Source organism: Camelina sativa, chromosome 4 (assembly GCF_030686135.1).
Source record: "Camelina sativa cultivar CO46 ecotype springtype chromosome 4, ASM3068613v1".
Lineage (NCBI taxonomy): Eukaryota > Viridiplantae > Streptophyta > Magnoliopsida > Brassicales > Brassicaceae > Camelina > Camelina sativa.
This window is the reverse complement of record NC_141883.1, coordinates 29155096-29172533: the sequence shown is the minus strand read 5'-3', so window position 1 is coordinate 29172533 and position 17438 is coordinate 29155096. Positions and strand designations below refer to the sequence as shown.

At 34.9% G+C, this 17438-nt stretch overlaps 4 protein-coding genes and 1 pseudogene across 4 annotated transcripts; 3 read left to right on the top strand and 2 right to left on the bottom strand.

Annotated features, from left to right (window-relative positions):
* Nucleotides 1–46: 46 nt before the first annotated feature.
* LOC104782473 (uncharacterized) lies at nt 47–750 on the top strand. Its single transcript, XM_010507410.2, has 3 exons — nt 47–147; nt 297–513; nt 612–750. Exons 2-3 carry the CDS (start codon nt 297–299, stop codon nt 674–676), a joined length of 282 nt encoding a protein of 93 aa, XP_010505712.1. The 5' UTR covers nt 47–147; the 3' UTR covers nt 677–750.
* A 98-nt stretch (nt 751–848) lies between these two features.
* On the bottom strand, nt 849–2777 carry LOC104782472 (uncharacterized). Its single transcript, XM_010507409.3, has one exon. It carries the CDS (start codon nt 2712–2714, stop codon nt 984–986), a length of 1731 nt encoding a protein of 576 aa, XP_010505711.2. The 5' UTR covers nt 2715–2777; the 3' UTR covers nt 849–983.
* A 1446-nt stretch (nt 2778–4223) lies between these two features.
* Nucleotides 4224–6243, bottom strand: LOC109132593 (uncharacterized; annotated as a pseudogene).
* A 3211-nt stretch (nt 6244–9454) lies between these two features.
* Nucleotides 9455–10361, top strand: LOC104782471 (protein EARLY FLOWERING 4). The gene has a single exon (XM_010507408.3). The coding sequence runs from the start codon at nt 9767–9769 to the stop codon at nt 10097–10099; it is 333 nt and encodes a 110-aa protein (XP_010505710.1). The 5' UTR covers nt 9455–9766; the 3' UTR covers nt 10100–10361.
* A 3035-nt stretch (nt 10362–13396) lies between these two features.
* LOC104782470 (uncharacterized) lies at nt 13397–17171 on the top strand. Its single transcript, XM_010507407.3, has 5 exons — nt 13397–14277; nt 14391–14508; nt 15040–15154; nt 15502–16635; nt 16718–17171. Exons 1-5 carry the CDS (start codon nt 14085–14087, stop codon nt 16979–16981), a joined length of 1824 nt encoding a protein of 607 aa, XP_010505709.1. The 5' UTR covers nt 13397–14084; the 3' UTR covers nt 16982–17171.
* Nucleotides 17172–17438: the final 267 nt, after the last annotated feature.

Here is a 17438-nt window from a genome sequence, read left to right as displayed (position 1 = left end):
TTAAGTCGAGAAAACCTTAATTATATATATATGCAGTGGCCAGCCACCATCTTTGTCTTTTCGACACTCTCGAGTCTGTGTCTCTCTCATCTCTTGTCTCCACCGCACTATTGCATCCTCGCCGATCAGTAATAACATTTTAATCCAGTAAAGTCTCTATCTTTCTTCGTCTAATCAGTTCAATTTGTGAACCTAGGAGAGAAATTGAGTGCCTTTTACGATATGTAAATCGATTTGGGGGGTTAAAATTGAAAAAGCTGTGATTTTTTTTTTGATATTTTTGTCTGATTTTTTAGATGGAAGAGATTGATGCTGTTCCAAAACCAGTTGTTGTTGACCCTCCATTATACGAAGAAGAAGCTCCTCCTCCTCCTTCGGCTACTCAGCGCCGGCTGGTGGTGAACGCCGCCGGTGAAGAGAACCATCTCATTCAGAGGATTCAGAGAGCTCTTGCGGAACTGCGTGAGTTGAGGAATCAGTTTAATGCCATTCTAAGGGAACTAGAACTCCAAGGTTTGTGACTTTGTGGTTGTGTCTTTCTACATATGTGTTTTCTTTGTTTGTTTGTTTTATTTCAATTTCAATTTCAACAATTTTTTATGGTAATGCAGTAGGAGAAGACGCAGATCAAGCGGAGTCATCAGTGGAGGATCCAGAAGACTCTGATGATTCTTAGTTTTGTGTGTATTGATTAGACTTTGTTTTGTTTCTTTCTCACTAGTAATCTATTCTACATCAATTCTTCTGTCTCTTCTCTGCCCTCGTGTGATCTGAATCAGCTTTGTGTCACTTTCCAAATCATCAAAGCTAAGCAGCTTACCAGATGAACCAAGTACCAAATTTAAAAGTACAGAGAAACTAAACTCTAGATTTAATAAAGGTTAGGAACCATACATTCCAGAGAACATGCTATGCTGTTGCCTCTCTTAAATATTTTCCCATGGCAACGTTTCTTGCAAGAATCGCATAGTGGTCGAGAGATTTTACATTTGCCAAATTTGAATCTTCCCCCAATAGTCAAAATATTGTCCGAGCTTCATATATGGGTCTTCTCCGAATACGCATTCAATATGAAAAGTGGTGAAGCACTCATTGCACCAGTAGAACACTTTTGTTCTTGTATCTTTTAGATTGCGTTCGCACACCTCACACCAATCTTTCTCACTTACTTCTTCACCACATGAAACTGTGAGCAAGTGTGTGTCATGTTTATACCTTGCTTTGTATGGTAAAGTAGCACACTTGAAACAAACAACATAATTGCATTTGATGCAATTTAGTTGTTTTTCACAAGTTCTTTTGCATACTTGACATATGAGTTTTACTTCTTGGTCTAAAGCTAGGAACAAGGGATCTTCATGACCTTTGTAATCAAACGGCTCAACAATTGAAGCACATCTTACATCTAGATTGAAGGTGCATCCCTCTGTCCGACACTCATAGACAAAGCCACCACATTTACAATCACAAGCATTGCATGTAAAATAACATATACTATGTTCATTGGACTCTTTCAATGTAAGTGGATGAGGATGTAATGCATGTTGAATTCTACGAGGAGCCTGAGCACATTTTTCATGGAGGATAAACTCACACTCCATACAAACATAGAAGTTACCTTCATAAATAGGAAGGACACATGCTTGACAAACCTTATTTTCGTCATAAATTAGGCTGACTTCAAGCCAAAGATGATGGCCATGAAGAAAATAAAGTATCACTCCTTTCGATATCACATTGAACGGCCCAAGATCTTGTGTTAAATCACCTTCTTCTGGTACACCTTCGAGTTCTTTTCCATCCCACACATTCTTCCCAGTAGCACATATTGGATGAACAACATAATCACTACACTTGTCACAAGTATATGCACCATAATCACGGTTAACACTTTGACGACAAATTCCACAAAACCATTCTCTGGATGGAGCAGAAGGAATGTAGGAGACACGATGTTTGTGACGTGATATCTTGATGAAGTTTGGGAAACTCATACAATCAATATGAACTGCAAAGTTGCATCTGAGACAAACGTAGGTGGGATGAATTTTTCTCAACAAACCACAAACGTTACAAGTTAAAGAAGTTTGTCTGGGGAAAAATGTGAGTGGATGGACATGTTTTTTTGGTGGGTCTATAACAAAGGGTATTGGTTTCATCGCACATGTTGGATGCATAAAAGCCTGACATATGGTACAATGATAAACCATATATTTTGCTCTTTTTCCGCAACACAAACACTCACTAGTGCGAGCTTGAGGATGATGAAAGGAAAGTTGGAGAGAATGTTTAGGATGGTAAGGATGTTTGATTTTAAGTGGAGACTGAACACATTCCTTGTGGAAATTTTGATCACAGTATTCACAAAAGTAATAGTCTGTGCCGAAATTTGAACCATGACATCTGTAACACCCACCGCTAACATCAAATTCTTTATTATTGCACCAGAACAAAGGCATTACATGATGATCATTAGAATCCGTTGTTGTAGGAAAGATGTATTCGGGGGAAGAATTTAGCGGGAAAGTTGCTGAAAAATGGACAACGTTTTTTCTACATCGTATCTTAGGGCATAAGAAAAGAGGTTGAAGAAGAAGGTCATGGGAAGAGGTTAGGGTCTGTATTTGGGGTATGGAACAATATTTTGGGTGATGGTATACCAGAAATAGTTTACCATCTTTTTCCACCTCATGAAAGCCACCGTTAGAATCCATGATTGTGCTAGCCTTTCTTTAGTTTTACTTTACCATAAGCTTTTAAAACAAAATATTACACAGGATGCTGAGTTGTTAACAATTTTTGCACTATAAATATATGAAAATTTGATGGTAAAAGTGTGCTTCTACTTTATTTAGACTACTAGATCCTTAACGTGAAAACAGGATGGTTGTTCTATTCTTTGTAGTGCAATAATGTTCTTCTTTACATGCAAATAAAGAATCAACTTTTCTTTGCATATAGTTTTTGTCATTTTTGAAAACTCTTGACTTCAAGATTCTATCGGCTCCGGTCAATCTTTGTCTTTGTCTTGATCAGTTTGCTTTGTGTGTTCCATTGCAATCTCTAACAAATCTCATAGAAAGTATGTGCTTGAAGATCGAGTTAAGTGTCTCTTGTCGTGGTTTTAGAATGTGTAAGCATTCTCTCTTCGTGAATTACTAATTACATTACATGGCATGATGAAAGAGGAAATATTATTGAAAAATTTATAACAAAATAATGTAGAGCAAGTCATGACAAAATAATGACAATTAATACGTTGTTGAAATTGTAATAAAATTCTTTTTACTATCTCATCACGTCATAACCCTGTATATATTTTTACAACATGAACATGATTAAAAACCATCCATATTATCATGCCTTTCAAAATCCAAAAACATGATGAAAAGTTGGTAAGCTATATAGTATTGTACACGATAAAGTGGTTATTTAAAAATTAAACGCTATATTAGAAAATATAAACCCAAACAGTCCATCTTAAAAATTGTGTGTCATGAAAATCTCATGATTTTAAAACTAAACCGTAAACTTAACATGAAAGTATGGCTCTGTTCGTTTGCAGGTTGTCGACGACCACAACAACAACTGAAAGTCATTGGGTTTTTTGTCGTTGACATCGCTGGATTTTCTGGCGACTCTAAACTCCTTCTCTCTCACCTGAAAACAGTCGTTAATTTCAAATTTGTTTCAAATCTAAATTAAAATAAAATTAATTTTTATGTCGCTGGATTGGATCGCTAGCGACCTGCAAAAGAACAAGGCCTATATCTACAAATCCGAATAATTGTATGTATATTAGAGTTAAGATATTATGTTATGTCAAGAGATTCCAAGATGGAGTATAAAGTAATATGACACTAGCTAGTATTTTTAGAAAGTTATGTACTCCTCATTTTTCAAATATTTCTCTCCACTCTAAATCATATATACAAAGGTAAGATTTCTCTTTTCTTACCGCAACACACGAAACACTTAGCATTTCTTTATAAATCAAAATTATAAAATTTATTTTTAATCAACTCACAATTAAAATCATGTATAACTCCACATTAAATCATGTGTAATTCCTATCCAATACTTCTGAAAACTTCATTCTCCCACTAAAATACAGTAACTACTTGATTAAAATTATATTGACCATAATTCATAAATTGAATGGTACAAAATTAAAGCATATAAGTCAAAAAAGATTATAGAATAGAATACAAAGAGACTAAGCATGACCGTCAAAGAGAAACTACACTTTTATTTATTTTATCTTTTTGAGAAACTATACTTTCTTTTGTCAACATTTGGTCCACAATCGAAAGTCATACAAACGTTCATACAAAATTTTCATACAGTAATATGAACATGCTAGACGATCGCGGTCTAAAGCATATATTCTCCCTACACAACGTTTCTTGCAAGAATGACATGATGGTCGAGAAGTATTACATTTAGGAAGAATTTGTATCCACGATCCCCTCATATCGAAATATTGACCGGGCTTCATATTTGGGTTTCCACCAAGTAAGCATTCAATATGACAAGTTGTGAAACACTCGTTGCACCGGTAGAATACTTCTGTGTATGTATCTTTTAGATTAAGTTCGCATATTTCACACCATTCTTTCGCACGTACTTCTTCACCACATGAAATTGTGAGAAAGTGTGGGTCATGTTTATACCTTGCTTTGTATGGTAAGGTTGCGCACTTGAAACATAAAATAAAATTGCATTTGATGCAATTTAATGGTTTTAGACATTCTGTTTTGCATACGTGGCACATGGATTTTATTTCTGGGTCTAAAGCTAGGAGCAAGGGATGTTCATGATCTTCGTATTTAAACGGCTCAGAAATTAGAGCGCACCGTACATCTAGCTTGAACGACGACCCCGTGCCTAGCTCGTATTTACACACATAGGCAAATCCAAGAGATAGACAACCACAAGCGATGCAACTGTAAGTATATCTCTCATTTAATCTTCTCTCATTAACCTCCAAATTTAGTGGATGAGGATGTAACGGATGTTGGATTCTACGGGGAGCCTTAGCACATGTTTCATAGAGGATGTACTCACGCGCCATACAAACATAGAAGTTACCTTCATAGATAGGAAGGCCACACGCTTGACAAAGCATGTTTTCGTCATAAACTTTCCTGACCTCAAGTTGGAGATAACGCTTATGAAGAAAATGAAGTATCTTTCCTTCAGATATCACCTCGAACGGCCCATCATCTTGTGTTATATCGTCTTCTTCTGGTACACCTTGCAGTTCTTTTCCATCCCACACATCCTTCTCTATATAGCACATATTGGATGAACAACATAATCGCTACATGTGTCACAAGTATATGCACCATAATCACTGTTAGCACTTTGACGACAAACTCCACAAACCCTTTCTCCGGATGGAAGAGAAAACGTGAAAGAGATACGATGTTGGTGACGTGATATCTTGATGATGTGTGGGAAATTCATACAATCATTATGAGCAACAAAGTTACATCTGAAACAAACGTAGGTGGGATAAATTTTTCTCAACAAACCACAAACGTTACAATTTAAGGAAGTTTGTCTGGGAAAAAAAGTGAGAGGGTGGGCATGTTTTTTAGGTGGCTCTATAACAAAGGGTATTGGCTTCATCGCACATGTTGGATGCATAAAAACCTGACATATGGTGCAATGATAAAGGAGAAAGTATGCACTTCTTCTACAATAGGAACACTCATTATCACGACGTTGAGATCTATAATGGGAAAGTTGGAGAGAATGCTTAGGATGGTAAGGATGTTTGATTTGAAGTGGAGACTGAACGCATTCTTTGTGGAAAGTTTGATTACAGTGTTCACAAAAGTAATAGTCTGTGCCAAAATTTGAATTACCGCATACGAAGCACCCACCACTGCGATCAAAAATTTTATTATTGCACCAGAACAAAGGCATTACATGATGATCACCAGTATCCCTTGTGTACTCGGGGGACGCATTGGGCAGATGAAAGGTTGAATAGATAGTAGACGGCGCGTTTTTCCAACATCGAATATGAGGACATAAGAAAAGAGGTTGAAGAGAAGGGTCAGCGGAGGAGGCTACCGTCAGTGTTTGGGGTATAGGGGAATACTTGGGGTGATGGTATACCAAAACTAGTTTACCATCCTTTTCCACCTCATGAAATGCACCGATAGAATCCATGTCACACTCTTTTTAGTCTTTGTTTATTGTATTTCTGTTAAGGACTCTTTTAAAAGTTTATTTTTATTGTATACAGGATATCAAGTTGTTAACATTTTTCCACTATAAATAGACGAAAATTAAGTGTTCATCTAGTTCTGATTATTAGATCCTTAACGTGAAAACATGGTGGCTTTTTGTTCTTTTCTTTTGTAGTTTGTCATAATGTTCGACTTCCGCATACAATTTCATTCCTTTCTTAAATTTTAAGACTTCAAGATTCTATATTCGTGATCAGTTATTGATCCAATTGACTAGCAGAAAATAAATTGAGACTTGATGAACTCAATCAATTAAAGAAACACTAGGGAAAATAAGAAGGTTTGATATGGAAAGTAGAACATTGTTAAAGTATGGCCAAGTAGTTTGTAACTTTGACATTGACGATATATACTTATTGAAGAAGGGGTTAGCAACATCTTCTCAACTAAATTTCCTTGAGCCTTCCTCTTCTCTTCTCTTCTCTTCTCCGATCACATCAAAGCTTTATTTCTTTACTTTCCAGTTTGTTCCGGTTTTGTTTCATAAAGCATTAAATGGAGTTACTATTGATGCAAGTGCTGAGACAAACTGTGTCACTGTTCTTTCTCACTGCTGGAGCTAATTCTAATGGATAAACATTTGTCTTGTGGTTTAGAGTTCTCTTTTTTTTTTCTTTTTTTTTTTTTTTTTTTTTCCTTTGTGTTAATGTTTTCCTGCAGCTTAACGAGGCGCTAAAGTGGAATTACCCTTTTGGCATGCTCATGAGTTGCATTTGAGACAAGCTATATCCATTAGCCTTCCTCCTTGTTTCGACCAAAAGTAAGAAAGCTTACTGTAATGTTTGGATTAATGTATTCAAGTACTCATAGTGAAAATTTTGATTAGTTAGCTTTGTTAATTTGATTTTTTTTTGTTCAAAAGTTAATTTGATTTTTCTTTCTTTGTGTTTATTTGGCTACGTGGGATTCTAAAGTTCAGATAACTGATGTGAAAAAAAAAGTAAGGAAACTAATTGAATAATAGAGGTCCCTAAACTGTTCTTGCTTCTCAGCATCTCATCATCTTTGATGATTCGAGTTGTTTGTGCATCGCCATTGTCATGATGTTTAGAATAATTTATTTTAGGAAAACCATCATCTTAATCATGTGTCATCAAAGGGTGATTGTATCGTATAACTCTCAAGATGATGTAACACAACATGAATCAGAATTGATGCATAACAATTGTGATATTTTACCGATATGGATTGAAACTAAAACCTAACCATGTGGCCATTCGTGTTCTTGAATGGCTCTTAGCAATATTTGGCTATCGGAATTTGTTCGTTTTGTTATAAGAGAATAAATTATTAGAGAGAAGCGATGAGAACTGAGTGGAGTAGGACCAAAAAGTGCAATAAAGTGGTGTTCTTCGTAATGGAAGAACAAAGTAGGGAGGAGAATCGTGTGATTTCACTGTGGTGCTTTTGAATTTTGATTTTTGAGTTAGTGCCCAGGTTCCGGGAACCAAATTCTTATCTTAGTTAAAAAAATATCTTGCGAATTATTATAATCTTCCACTAAATAATCGAATTATCTAAAAAAAGAGTTTCTTAGAAATTCTTGTTGTTTGTTGATGTGTTCTCTATTGAACACTCTAGTTAACAATACTCTGTTTAACGTCCTAAATTTGGGATTTTAGATATTTTGCCAGCTAAACGAATAAAAACTCTAAAAAGTGATTTTAATAAGGAAAAATGATTGTCAGCTATTTGAAGTATATGTCACATAACCACACATACAAACAATATAAATGTTTTATTAATTATGTGAACTATTGTCATCACATAAGTACATCCATAAACAAACATAGGTTATGTGTACAACACTATAAATATTAAATTTTGGCCGGAATTCGGCGTTGACCAGTGTTGACCGGCATTAACCAATGTTGACCAAAAAAATATATTCAAAAAAAATGTTTTTTTCTTTTTTCTTAAAAAACATTTTTTTTTTGTTTTATGTACTTTTGATAAATAAATAAAAAGATTAAATAATTTGTATAATTTACAAAAACAAAATATGACAACAAAAAATTATACGACAAAAAAATACAAGAAAATTATATACAAAAAAAGATTAAAAATTATATGACAAACAAAATTTGTGATATATCTAGTAACTAATTTTGTTAATACAGAAAATATATCAAAAATAATATAATAAAACTATACAACCAAAAGTTTATGTGTAGTAGATTTTTTCATAAAACTATAACAAATCTATACATTTTCCTTTTAAAAATTATTTTTTATTTTGTATTTTTAAAGGTGGGGTTTTTAAATATATTTTTTCTTTTTACTATAAGATTATGTCATTTGAAATATATCCAAAACATTACCAACTATTTCTTTGTTTCTAATAAGAAAAACAAAGGAAGAAAATAATGAAAATTTTATTTATTTACATAAAAGACATATATCAAGAAGATAGTTAAAAAACAAAAGTTGATTTTGTAAAATCAAAGGTTGATCTATTAAAATCAAAGAAATAGTTGGCAATGCTTTGGATATATTTCAAATGACATAATCTTATAAATAAGTAAAAAAATATATTTAAAACCCCCATCTTTGAAAAAACAAAACAAAAAAATGATTTTTAAAACTAAAAGGTATACATTTGTTATAGTTTTATAAAAAAATCTACTACACATAAAATTTTGGTGGTATAGTTTTATTATATTATTTTTGGTATATTTTCTGTATTAACAAAATTAGTTACTAGATACACTACAAATTTTATTTGTCATAAAATTTTTAATTATTTTTGGTACATAATTTTCTTATATTTTTTTGTCATATAACTTTTTATTGTTATATTTTGTTTTTGTAAAATTATACAAATCATTTAATTAATTAATTTATTTATAATAAATATATAAAAACAAAAAAATATTATTTTTAGGAAAAATTGCTTCTCAACACTGGTCAACGCTGGTCAACACTGGTATGTTGGCGTACAATTGAACTAGTTTGCAATCAGTTTTCCTTTTAGTAACGCTGACCAAATCAAAAGGCAAATTTAGATATGAAAACATGAGATGATCATGCGGATGGGAATTTGGTTCTGCACGGTGGCAAGTCGTACACCATATACCTTTTTCCCTATTTTATTCAATCATCCATAAAGGTTATTACTAAATAAATATCTCGAGATATTTCTGCACTAGAGAATCACAAGATCCTTATCTCTCTCACTCTCTCTCCATTGTGTTTTTAATCTAAAAAAAAATCCAAGAAAAGTGCATAAAAAGCTCTGTACTTTATGCCTCTCTCACCCAATCACTTCACAACTTCTTCAATAATCCAACCTTCCCTTCACGAGCGTGTTCATTGACATCAGATAGATTCGTCTACGGTGACACACACACTCTTGTTACTCGTGTGGTGTTGAGACAGAACCTTACTCACCTATATAGCCTAGGTGTCCCAATTTTATCAGAAGATATTTACTATAAATATCTGATTTCTCTCACACTGCGAAAATCCAAAACATAAAAAAAACAAAACAAAATTAAATTATTATGAAGAGGAACGGCGATACGAAACGGCGGAGGAACGTGGCGGAGGAAGCAGAGCATGGAGGAGAAGATCCGGCGATGTGGGAGAATCTTGACCGGAATTTCAGACAAGTGCAATCAGTTCTGGACAGAAACAGGTCGCTCATCCAACAAGTCAACGACAATCATCAATCGCGGATGGCTGATAACATGTCGAAAAACGTGGCTTTGATTCAAGAACTCAACGGAAACATCTCGAAGGTTGTCAACATGTATTCTGATCTCAACACTAGTTTTGCTTCGGGGTTTGGAAAGAACGGCCACGACGGTGGTGGCGCTGCCGGAACCAGAGCTTGATGATACCGGAATCCTATTGTTTCTTCTTAGTTGGACCGGCCGGTTTGAGAATTTTGAATCGGTCCGGTTCAAGCTATGATGATAAATTATATAAACAAAAGTTATTATATATCTTAGTTTTTATTGCAATGATTGTCGTTAGAATAATCCGTGTGGGAGCAAACCCATCTATTGGGTTATTTTAATTATGGTTTCGAGTCTTTTTCAATGTGTCTCTACTGCAATTTCTCTAATGATAATAATAAAAATTAGATTACTTATCTTTTTTTCTGGTTTGATTCCATTTTGAGACTTTTCTCATGTGACCTCGATAGCAACGAAGGCTTGTGGTCAGATTGTTGCAACTTGGAGTAAGTAATTTCGTCACCTAGTGATGCAATTTGGTATGCATGTATACTGATGTTAAAAACTATTGTTTTGTATTGACTTTTCACAAGGTTGTGTCTTAGAGAACTCTAGTATCAAAAGTTTACACGCTGTGACAATACTCTATATTATTCCCTGATAGAGCAAACAGAAACTGCAATGAACTATAGCAGAGATCATTATTCAAAATTTAGGCAAACTATTCAAGATTCACTAACAATTAGGGATGGAACGATCTTAAGAAGACTAAAAGACCATTGTTATTGGAATTCGAATTCGAATCCGATACAAACATATTACTGAAGTTAATTAATAAGTGCAATCATGTAAAGGAGGGGTAAAAGGGCATAAGCATGTCAAACATAGATGACCAAACCTAAGTTGCTTTCTATTAGAATGATAAGTGTAGCTAGTGCATCAAATAAGTAACCTCTATTCTTCCCCCCATCACCTTTTTCGGCTTGGGATCTCAGTTTATGCCATAAGATTAAATAAATACTCAGATCATCATAAAGTAATCAAGTTCTCCCTCTCTTTCTCTCTGAGTGTATTTATAGATAATTATGTTTGATTGGTGGAAATCTAGCCAAAACCAAGCGGTTTCGTGTAGGTTTTTTATGTTCAGTTTTATTTCCCATAGTGGGCAGAAAAACCAAAACAACAAGCAAGCATATGTTATGTTGTGGTGGACACAAAATGTGTTTGATCATAAACATCAAACATCAATTGATTGCATTATTGTTGATGATACTGAGGATACATTTTAGGGTGAATATGAAGAGGATGAATAAGTTTTCATATTCCATTTTTCATTAGATGTATATGTTGCATGGAAACTCTTTTTGAGGTCCGTTTCTCGTTTTCGAAACGTTTCGGAAACGGAAACTCGTGGAAATTCGGAAACAAGGTACAGAAACATGATTCCTAGAAAATTCTGTTCGGAAACACGATGGAAACTCCATTTTCGTTTTGGAAACACGACGAAAACTTTTTTTAGTTTGAAACTTAATAAATAAATAATTTAGAAATATAATACTTCATTAGAGATATAAAATATATAATATTATTAGTGTTTTAATTCAACTATTTAATATTTATATTTTGAAGCTGTGTTCTTTGAAGCTTTTTGATATGGTTTTTACGTTTAGTGTTTTATTATATGTATATATATATAAATATATATATATATATATGTATAGATACATATATTTCCAAAATGTTTCCATTTCCTAATTTTAAAAAAATATCGTTTCCCGTTTCCGAAACGTTTCACTTCCGCGTATCCGTTTCCGTTTTCATGCAACCTAGGACGTAATTGACAAATTAAAGATTATGTGATTATTCAAATTTTGAGCAACTTATTTAGTTTTAGTCTTTTAGAAATACACTAGATAATCAAATCTAGGGATTTTCGATGTTGACATAATACTTCATTTATTACAGACTGGCTAAAGCCTTCTCCACCTTGACATCTACTGGCTAAAGCCTTCTCCAGATATTTTGTTTTTTTTTCGAACATGATGGTGTTCATCCGTTATGTGATGGTGGTGACTATGACATAGTGCATGCCCTTGACCATATAAATCGTCGGAGCAATATCTTGTCCTTTATATTTGTTGTCTTATTGGACCATTGGATTTTGTTTCTTTCATCAAACTAAGTTATGTAAAACCTTTTTCTTCATAGAATTCCCTTTCTTATTGGACCATTGGATTTTTTTTTTTTTTTTTTTTTTTTTTTTTCAAGAAGTTCATATAGAGGCTAATCGTTTGAATTCTAGGGAAAACAAATGACTTCGTCGTATTTTCCAAATTAGCAACATCGACTGTCGATTGTGGCATAACAGTTTTCACCAATGTGTCCGAACCCATTACAATACCAAACCCAATAGTATTTTAGTGGAGTACTGAGTTTTTTTTAGTCTATTTAATCAAACTCGTATGGGCTTCCGGCTTGACTAGCCTATCTTATTGGATAATTTAAAATTTAATTAAGCAAGTTGTGTATGTCATCGAACTTGTGTGAACATTTATTTTAGTCATCAAATTGTAATCAAGTTCTCGTTAACAAAGTAGAAATTTCCATATATTTTTTGTCCAACAAAAAAACTTTGAACTAAATATCCGATAAAATAGGTCTTTACAACTCAAACGAATACGACACTTGCTCAAAAAGTCCAAATGATATTGCACACAACCACACATATGAGTATATGACACACCATTTATTAACATGTATCATGTATGTTGAGTTTTTGATTTTTATGCATTCTTCTTCTGCCACACGAGCGCTCTAATTTCCAAAACTGATATCAAAATGACTTGTGTGTATTTGTGCATGATAAACCTAGTTCTTTGTCAAATAAAGACATTTTAACTATCACAATGTACTATACACTTTCTTTGTAGCCATGATCCATCAACGTTGTACTGAATCTTAGATCTTATAAATTAGACTAGACACCACAACTCAATAATGCAACGAGTGACTAACTATCCAATTGAAGAACAATCCAACTCACCAACTTTTCAGAATGTCAACCCTCCCAAAATACCATTGCCAATGATTAGCTAAATAAATATATTTTGAATATTTAAAAATCATTTCTAAAACAAGAAATTTTAGTATATATGTATGTACGTAATCAGTAGGTAATTAATGACAGACTAAAACCAAATAATTTGTGGGAAACCTGATTTCCAATTGAATCAGTTAGCCTTGTCTCTAGCTATATATTTTCAAATTTAATAATCAGGATTTCAAACAAAGGTCGTACCACTCTGAAACTATTTCTTTATACGGTTCAACAAACCTGATTATATATATAAAATACAACAATCTCAAGATTTCATATGGTTGAATAATAAAATATTAATTCCATTCAAAGATATCTGACAATATAATCTTAAAAAAACATCGGAATAATCCATTGAGTAAAACAAACAAAAAAAAATGAAGTAAAATAAGATAGCAGATGCAGAGAGCAGAGAATACTGAATCCCTTAGGCTTCAAGCGATAGAAACAATTGATAGCACATTAGGTACCACCACAGTCCAGATGTCATGTCCCGTCACTCACTATATAAAAAACTTTTTATTTTTTTTCTCTTTTAAAACTTATGAAAAAGTTTCCAATTTAACCGATCTCAAAGCTTAGTAATTACACTCAATGCCACTCCTCTTCACACTTTCTCTCGCTTCTCTCTCTCTCTCTCCCTCGATCTCCCAAAATCTCTCTCTGTTAGGTTTTTTAATTTCTTTCAGCTTCTGGGTTTTTATCTCCGTAAACTGTAGTTGGGCTAGGGTCTTGGGCTCCGTTCCTCGACAATGGCGGTTTCTTTGAGAAAGCTCGTGTATTCTTCCTTTTATTAACAAAAAAAAGTGAACTTTACTCTTTTTCTTCTTCCCTTTCAACATAGTACTTTCAAATGGGAAATTGCTGCAAAATGTATTTGCAAGTTAAGGTTTTTAAACTTGTGAAAGTTTCAATTTTTCGTTTCAATTTGTAGACAAAAATAATTTAACTTTTAGGATAATTATTTTCCGTTGGGAGTAAATTGGAAGCTAAGTTAGGTTTTTTTTTTTAGTCTGTCTATTTGATCTGTAAGTTTGGTGAGCAATGAATCGAAGTTTTAGCGCGAAAGAGTCTCTATTGCTGGATTCAGCAGAGAGGCAAAGGCAACAACTTAGAGCTTCTTTGATGGCTGAGAAAGATGAAGAGCTTTCTATGTTTCTTGAGATGAGACGTCGTGAGAAAGAGCAGGAGAATCTTCTTCTTAACAACAACCCTGATGAGTTTGATTCTCCTTTAGGTATATATATGATATGTTTTTTAATTTCTTTCTAAATTTGTGGCATCATGTTGTTTTTGAGTTTGGTGTAGAAGGTTGTTGATTAGGAATTGATGGGGGTTTGATCTGTTTAGGTTCAAAGCCTGGAACTTCACCGGTTTTTAACATCTCAAGTGGGGCTCCACCGCCTCGGAAGACTGCTACTCCTGATGATTTTCTCAATTCTGAAGGCGATAAAAATGACTATGAATGGTAACTTTTTTAGTCACATTTTTTTTCATGTTGCGATGCTGTGGTTCATAATTTCTCAGTATGTGAACATATTCACCGGTGATGGTTTGAATTTTGTTAGCCACCTTAAGTGGAAGCGGTTTAAGTATTCTTTTTGATAGTATTAGTTAGTGATTTGCTTTATCTTAACCATGAGGTTCTGAAGTTATGTATATGTGGTAGTTTTGTTGATAATTGATGTATGTTGCCTAGTAGTTTTGTTTCCTTGAAATTGTATTGTTTCTTCACATTTTATCAAATTGTCAATATAAGGTATCTGTTGAGAATCATTAGACTCGAATTTGGCGTCAGAATTTGGAACCCTTTGTTTTTTTGAGGTCTGCGAGTCTTGCACTGGATGCTTATCCAGTTTAGATTTTGCTGCATTAAGTGTTCATCATCTCTGTGAATGATGCAGCATATTCTATTATGTCTTTCATATGCTTTCTTGAATAGTATACCATTTATCTGTTTATCATTTCGACTCTTAACTTCTCCTTGTGTCTTTTGAAGGCTTCTGACCCCTCCAGGTACTCCTCTGTTTCCATCGCTGGAGATGGAATCACATAGGACTATGATGAGTCAGACTGGTGATGCAAAGAGTCGCCCGGCTACATTGACTTCTAGGGTAAGAATATTATTGCTTAGTGTTCTGACCTCTTTTATCAACTCCTGGATACTAGATAAACAACCTAAAGTAGTGCAACCAGTGTTAAAATAAAGCTCTGCTGTTATTGTTTATATGAACCACCACTGCTGGTTTTAACCTACCGCATCAGTCTGTGACGTTTACATCTCAAGTTCCATAGATTTTTTTTTTTGTTTAGAGTAGCACACTTTCAGTTAATATCCTAAATCAATTCTTGTATGTTACACGGTAGTTGAATGTTTTAGTTGATAGATCTCTGAAATTTTTGTTTTTCTATATTTAGAATCATTACTTCGTTATGGTAACCTATGAATTATCTGTCGTAGCTGGCGAATTCCTCAACAGAGCCTGCTGCAAGGAACCATTTAACATCTAGGCAACAAACTTCTTCTCCTGGATTGAGCTCTTCCAGTGGAGCAAGTCGTAGACCTTCATCGTCTGGAGGACCTGGATCAAGACCTGCCACACCCACTGGAAGATCATCAACACTGACGACGAATTCAAAATCCTCAAGGCCTTCAACACCGACTTCGCGAGCCACCGTCTCCTCAACCACTCGACCTTCTTTGACTAGCTCTAGGTCCACAGTATCTGCATCGAGTAAGCCCACACCTATGAGTAGGTCAACAAGTTTATCATCTAGGCTCACACCTACTACATCTAAGCCGACTACTTCAACTACTAGATCTGCTGGTTCAGCAACTAGATCTACCCCCAGCACCACCACAAAATCTGCAGGTCCTTCAAGGTCTACAACACCTCTGTCAAGATCAACTGCCAGATCTTCAACACCAACCTCAAGACCCACACTTCCTCCGTCTAAAACCATATCAAGGTCATCTACACCAACTCGCCGTCCAATTGCTTCTACAAGTGCTGCAACTGCTACAGCAAAGCCAACAATATCCCAAATCAAGCCTTCTTCTCCAGCGCCAGCAAAGCCTATGCCAACACCATCTAAGAACCCTGCTTTATCTCGTGCAGCATCTCCTACAGTGAGGTCAAGACCATGGAAGCCATCAGACATGCCTGGTTTCTCATTAGAAACTCCTCCAAATCTAAGGACAACATTACCCGAAAGGCCACTTTCAGCAACAAGAGGCAGACCCGGAGCTCCAAGCCCTCGTTCTGGTTCTGTCGAGCCAGGGGGTCCTCCAGGAGGAAGACCAAGAAGGCAATCATGTTCACCATCAAGAGGAAGAGCACCAATGTACTCTAGTGGTAGCTCTGTTCCTGCGGTTAATCGTGGATATTCCAGAGCCAGTGACAATGTCAGTCCGGTGATGATGGGCACAAAAATGGTAGAGAGAGTAATAAACATGCGGAAACTTGCTCCTCCCAGATCAGATGACAAGGGTTCTCCTCATGGTAACTTGTCTGCAAAGTCTTCATCACCAGACAGTGCAGGATTTGGAAGAACGCTCTCCAAGAAGTCCCTTGATATGGCAATAAGGCATATGGTATGCATTTCTCTCTCTTCTCTCTTCCTCAGTGGTGGGAATTGTGTTTTAAACTGATGATCAAACGTTTTGATGAAAACAGGATATACGTAGAACTATTCCAGGGAATCTGAGACCACTAATGACGAACATTCCAGCATCATCAATGTACAGTGTGAGGTCTGGACATACACGTGGTAGACCAATGAATGTTTCAGATTCTTCTCCACTAGCAACAAGCAGCAACGCTAGCTCGGAGATAAGTGTCTGCAACAACAATGGCATTTGCTTAGAGGCAAGTGAAAAGGAAGACGACGCAGGCAGCGAGAGAGGTTGCAGGTCCCCTGCAAGCTTACAAGGGAGATGAATGAAGAAAGAAAAGAAAAGCCTATTGTAAAACGTTCACCTTTGAGATTCTCTTTTCTTTATTGTTTGTGAGTTTTTATTATCACACGAGTTTGATGATGATATGTGAAGTAGCGTTTTAACGTTTTATGTAAACCTCTCCACTCTCGTCTCTACGTTTTAACCCTAAAATGGATGGATCCTTTAACCTATTGATTTGAGATTTAACCACTTTTCAATGGTTTCAGATTGGATATAAATTAAATGAAAATATCACATGAACCATACAATCTCTCAGCTGTTTACAAATTATAACACATCATGAAATGCAAAGACTGAATTCACACTGAAAAACAGAACTAAAGAGGGTTTAAAGCAGCAGCAACCGCCTCCGTGGGCTTGGTGAACCAAAGAGGGTTTCAAACCAATCTTGAGGTGGAGTATATTAGAGATTGATCATTGATATGTGAAGTAGCGTT